The following is a 6,000-nucleotide window of genomic DNA, read 5'->3' on the forward strand; positions in this document are numbered from 1 at the left end:
GCTCTTCAGCGTTGCTTCTTGTAAAAAGCCTTTCCCGTTTTCCCTTGGCTCTGAGATTCTGGGAGCCACCGCTGGGCTTCAGAGTTCAACTGATTTTTATTTTCCAGGTTTTTAAACAGAGCTCTGAATTGGGCATCTCTTGCCTCTTTTTCTGCTCAGAACCTTGAGAAAGGTTCTCTGCTCCTGTGAGCCACATCTTGAAGGGTGGTTGGCAACCATGGAATGCTCTGGGAAAGCACTTGATTGACTTCAGGGCCAGGCTGGAGAGCTCAGCCTGAGGAAAGAACTGTTCCAGATGCCTCTGTCCATGTCCAGCTCCTCACAGCTGAGTCCCTGAACACCCTGGGTGGTTTCTAGGGATTGATTTTCCCCTCCTGTTCACTTGGAGGTGATTTTGCCATCCTTTAGAGGAACATCTGACCAGCCCCTGCCCCCATTCCATTTTATTCTCTCCACGTTGAAGCTGGACAGCTGGGTTTGACATGTAAATTGGTAGTGTCTCCCCGTTCTTCCCTCCAGCCCTCCATTGTGACTTGTATTAAACACTGCAAACGGCCTCATTTGTCTGGTGGGGAAGATGTGAGGTGGAGAAAGTTAACAGCATTTGTTTTCGTGAACCTTGTGCTAGTAAAGAAAAATGAGGTTGGTCATTTTGGTGTGGTGCTGAGTGTTGGGATTTGGGAGTTTATTTCTTGCTATTGTTCTTATTATTTATTAGTGTTACTTTTCACTGGTCAGATTTTTAAATCTTAGACACGATTAACCAAGGCTGGATGTAAGTCATTAGGAAAATTCCCTTGCATTTTCCACTGGGATTAAACGGTTCAGTGGACTCCAAGTTGCCAGTGGATTCTAAAGATGGGAAATTCTGTTAGTGGTGGGTTTGGTGTGGTTTGGAGCTGGGGAAGGCTCTCATCCCCTCCCGGAGGTGCCCCAAGCCCGCTCTGCTGCCACGTCTGCACTCGCGGCCCCTCACGGCTGCCCTGCCCTGGGGACACGGTGGGACCCCGCTGCTGCCGGGGCTGAGGCTCCTCACGGCCCCTCAAACCCCTCCTGGCTACACAGAACCTCTCCTGGCCCCCGACAGCCCTTCATGGCCCTTCATTGCCCCTCCCGGCCCCTCAGGGCCCCTCCCGGCCCCAGGCGTGGAGCTCCTCCCGAAGGAGAAGGGGCCGGGCCCTGCTGGTTCTCCTTTTATTTCGGTCGTTTCGCAGCCGTGAGGAAAGAAAGGCTGAAATGGAGCCTTTGCCCCGCGGTTCCCTCCGGGTCAACTGCGGCTGAAGCTCCGTGCCGGCGCTGGCCCCAGCACCAGCATCCCCGCAGCCCCGCCGGCCTTTGCTGTCCCCCCGTGTCCATTCCCTGTCCCCGAGGCCCGCCCGGCTCTGGCAGCAGCAGGAGCCGCAGCGCAGCGGGCGCCGGCCCGGCCCGGCCGGGGCTCCCGGGCAGGAGCAGCAGCAGCGCCGGCCCCTTCCCACCTGCTCCTGCCTCGCCTTCCAAGGCCTTTGTCCGGCTCCACTGCGGCCTGGAGCAACGCTCACCCGCCAACAGCCCAGACTGCTCAGGGCCCGCCTGTGCTGCCCCGACCCAGCCTCCAGAGAAAGGAAGGGTCGGCTTCCAGCGCTGTTTTCAGCACTGTTTCACTCAGCCCGAGGTGACGGCAGGAGGCTGCTGCTGCCTTTGCCTTGGCAATTGGAGATCGCGGCTGCTGCTGCACCCCTCTGGCTGCCGACTGGATTTTATCAGGACAACTGCAATTGCCTTTTTCCATCCTTGCTGCCCGCTGTGCTTTTGTGACAGTGAACTCAGTCTTTCTGTTGCCGGCACCGTGCAAAGAAGAGATTGAAATGCTCCCAAGTCCCCGGGCACTAAGTCGAGGGGAATTAAAGCCACACCGGCCACATTTGCAGCGCTCCAACACAGCCCTGCTGCTGGTGCTGCTGAAATAGAATCAACTTAGAGAGGCCATCACAAAAATTGCCGCTGGGGTGTCAAACACAATGAAAAAATGCACCCGTAGAAAGAAAAACCAGAACTTCTTGACTCACTTCATTGCTTCCTGCGAGCAGCAGAAAAGGGAGATGCCCAGAGGTATTTCCAGCTGCTGCTGATCCCAGCTGGAGCTCTCGGCAGAGTCCCAGCAGGAACCTGAGCCCAGCCCGGGGAGCTCACACAGTGTCAGGGAGATTCTGTCTCTGGATTCAGTCAGGGTTGCATTCCCCAACAAGTGCTGGTGCCACCTCCTGTTTTCTTGGATTAAAACAGTAACAAGGAAAACCTTACCAATGGCACAACTCCCCAGCCCACAAGGAAAAAAGAAAGGACAAATCGTAAAGTTTTCCAAACATTTGTGCTGCTTTGCTGCAAAAGTCGTGCTGCACTCAGTATGGAAATCCAGGAGAAGCTGCAGTTGGTGGCACATCTTGTGCCAGCAGCTCGACCTCGTTCTCCACCAAAGGTTCTTGAAAAGAGCAGCTGGGACTGTGGTGAAGGTTGCTGGAAAACTGCAACAGCTTTCCAGAAGTGAAATGAAAACGCAAGAAATAAAGCAAGAGCTTTTCCTCTATTTATTTCTATGCTTCCCTTTTCCGTGTTGCACTACTTCTCCGTGCCATTAATTCCAAATGGATCTCACCTCTCAGATCGATGACTTAGTGAGTTTTAGACCCTCGAAAATACCATGGGCCATAGACAGAGTTTGCCTTCCCCTGTTTTTGCTGCAAAGTAAGGCTGGAGACATAAGCGTAGTGCTTGGGTCGGGCACGAATCCTACAAGCAGGGAATGTGTCCTGACAGTGTCTGAGCCTCAGCAGGGACAATGCAGAGCAGCGACCGAGGGAATTCCTCTGCCGCGGCGCAGGAGTCAGGCCTCTGGATGTGGGCTCAGCACGGCCAAGTTGCCGTGTTTGGAGCGGCTCGGGGGCTGCCCCCGGGGAGCGCGGGGCTGGAGCGTGGAACGGACACGCGGACAAACGGCCCCAGGGCTCCAGTTGCAGCGGCGGCAGCGGCAGCAGCAGCGGCAGCAGCGAGTCTACGGCGTCTACGGCGTCTACGACCCCTCCCCGTCCCTCTCTTGTTCCTCCTCTCCCTCTCCCGCTGTCCCGCACTCTGTCTCGCTGTCCCGCAGCCTCTCCCGGTGTCCCTTTCCCGACCTCCCCGGCCCCTCTCGGCGTCCCCGTCCCGGCCTCTCCCTCTCCCCCCGCAGGGCTGGGCCATGCCCCGGGCCCGCCCCCGGCCCCGGGCGTCCCGCCGCGGTCTGGGCTCCGCCCGGCTCTGGCGGTGCTGGCTGTGGCGGTGCTGGGCGGGCATCAGTGCCTGGGGCCGGGGCGGCATCGCTGCGCTTTGGCTGCGCCTGTCCCGAGCCTGGCCCCGACCCCGGCCCCGGCCCCGGCCCCGATCCCTGCCCCGGCCCCGGCCCCGGCCCCGGCTCCTCCCGGGCCCCGCTAAGGACACACGCGGCGCGGCCGCTCCCGCCGCCTCCGCCGCGGCTTCCCCGGCCCGAGCTCCGCCGCTCGGCAGCGCAGCCGCCGGCCTCGAGCCGCCGGGGCCCGGGGCGGGTGGGGATGCCCGGCCCGGGGCGCTCGGGGGGCGCTCGGGGGCCGTGTCTGGCCCCGGGCCGAGCGCTGAGGGCCGCGTGTCGCCCGCAGGGGAGGCGCGGGAGGCCCTGCAGGACCGGTACCGGCTGCGTTCGCTGCTGGGGCGCGGAGGCTTCGGCAGCGTCTACTCGGGGACGCGGCTCTCGGACGGCGCCCCGGTGAGCGGCGGGGCTGGCGGCGGGCGGAGGAGGAGGAGGAGGGCGGAGGAGGAGGAGGAGAAGATCGGGGCGCGGCGGGGCAGGCGGCGAGCTGAGCCCGCTGCTGGCCTTTGCTCGCAGGTGGCCATCAAATGCGTGCCCCGGGCCCGCGTCCAGCACTGGGGCGAGCTGGTGAGTGAGCGGGGCCGGCGGGAGAAGCTGGGGCCCGGCAGGGGAAGAGCCGGCGGGAGCCCTGCAGGGAGAGCGGGCGTGGGCTGAGCGGGGGGCCCAGAGCATCCGGGGCTGGGTGAGGGGTTCCCGAGCCCTGGCACAGCCTCAGCCCCACTGACGGCATCGTGGTCCTTCGGCAGCCCAACGGCGCCTGTGCGCCCCTGGAAATCGTGCTGCTGGACAGGCTGTCCTCTGGATGTGGTGGCATCATTCAGCTGCTGGAGTGGGTTGAGCTCCCCAACAGCTTCCTGTTGGTGCTGGAGCGTCCGGAGCGGTGCCAGGACCTCTCGGGTTTCCTGGCGGAGCGGAGGTTCCTGCCGGAGGAGGAGGCGCGGGGGCTGTTCCGCCAGGTGCTGGAGGCCGTGCGGCACTGCACCAGCTGCGGGGTCCTGCACCGCGACATCAAGCCCGAGAACATCCTGCTCGACCTGGCCACTGGGCAGCTCAAACTGATCGACTTTGGCTGTGGCGCCTTCCTCCAAGACACAGCCTACAGGCAATTTGCAGGTGAGCCCTCTCAGGGGATGTTCCTGGGCATCTCACGGCCCAGCCTGGCTGTAGCACCGCGGCTTCCCCCTCTCGCTGCTAGGAGCGGCGTTATTTCTTGAGCCAAGTTGCTTTTGGGTGGAGGCGGGAGGGGGCCAGCCCCCACACGCCCAGGGATGCCGGGGCGAGGCTTTAGGAGTTGCAGCATCCCCTGATGAACTCCGTCTGTGTTCCATAGGAACCCTGCCCTACAGCCCACCAGAGTGGATCCACCACCAACGCTACCATGGCGAGGCAGCGACGATCTGGTCCCTGGGCCTCCTGCTGTACCACCTGGTCATGGGGAAGCACCCGTTCAGGAGGGGCCAGCAGTTCATCTGGGGGCGCATCTTGTTCCCACGATGGCTCTCTCAAGGTGGGTCCTCATCTCTGGGCACACGGGAATCCCGGTGCTGGGAGACAGCAGCAGGCTGATGAGCACCCTGCTCTGGCAGCTGCTGAGGAGGTGGCACATGTCCTACTCTCCTCCAAACAGAGAATCCATGGGGAAGTTTAGGCACAGCTCTGGGCACACCCAGCATGGCCTGGGCACGGGAATGGAGGGGCAAAGCAGACGGGATCCTTCTCCAACTGACTGCTGGTTTCTGGTTTCTCTCTTCAGAGTGCCAAAATGTTATCAGGAGGTGTTTGTCCATGCAACCCTTGGACAGGCCATCCTTAGAAGACCTCTTCAATGATCCTTGGCTGCAGGGTGTTCATCTGCCCCAGAAGATGGGAGAGGTCCATGTGCACAGTTTGATCCAAAGACCTGACAGGTAAGAGCTCCACACATCTCATGGCAATCAGTGCTAAAGAAAACCAGAGTGTTTTTGTCCTGCCTGTAGCTCTGAGCAGGGATGACCAGATGGGAACATCTGTGCTGGGGCGGAGCTGGAGACCTGGTGTAGCAAGCACTGGTGGCCACCATCCACCCTAGTTATGCTTGTCCTGGTTCGTTGGTGGCTGGGGCCCTGGGCAGAGCACTGACAGCCTGGTCTGGCCCCCAGGGAAGGAGGAGCCCCTGGAGAAGCTGTATCAGGTGGGGCTGCTGCTGGAGACACCAAGGACAACCCCAAGGATGCCAAGCTCTTCCTCGACCTGGCCACCGGCAGCTGAAGATGATCGACTTGGATTCTGGCACCTTCTTCAGACACGCTCCCTGGGGCCCAGTTTGCAGGTGAGTCCACAGCTGGGGGGATGCTCCCAGATGTGGGCATGGCACGGCCTGGCCGGGCACCAAAGGTTCCTCCCTTTGCTGGGGCAGACGCCACAGATTCTTCACTCGGCCGTCAAGCTGCCTTTTGGCTCTGCGCAGCTGCTGAGGGCTGGATGTGCCGTGGCGGACTGCAGGCTGGGCACGTGTCCTGCCCTCCTGCTCTGCCCCCAAAGGCAGCAGTGATGGGCAGCTTTGGGCCCAGCTCTGAGCACGGCCAGCGTGGCCTGGGCACTGCGGGCGCTCGGGACGAGGGGACAGGAGCCTTCGGCTGACGGGCACTTTCTGGTTTCTCTCCTTC

General features: G+C 61.4%; 1 protein-coding gene across 1 annotated transcript; it reads left to right on the top strand.

Moving 5' to 3' along the window:
* Positions 1–3,560: 3,560 nt before the first annotated feature.
* On the top strand, positions 3,561–5,266 carry LOC136303433 (serine/threonine-protein kinase pim-1-like; the record flags this gene model as incomplete). The annotated part of the gene is given in 6 exon segments (XM_066207101.1): positions 3,561–3,572; positions 3,575–3,751; positions 3,872–3,922; positions 4,102–4,468; positions 4,686–4,862; positions 5,109–5,266. Coding segments are annotated over 6 exon segments (942 nt in total), but the record flags the coding sequence as incomplete, so codon positions are not given.
* Positions 5,267–6,000: the final 734 nt, after the last annotated feature.

Source organism: Chamaea fasciata, unplaced genomic scaffold (assembly GCF_029207755.1).
Source record: "Chamaea fasciata isolate MVZ Bird 193981 ecotype frontalis unplaced genomic scaffold, bChaFas1.0.hap1 SCAF_33, whole genome shotgun sequence".
Taxonomy (NCBI): Eukaryota; Metazoa; Chordata; class Aves; order Passeriformes; family Sylviidae; genus Chamaea; species Chamaea fasciata.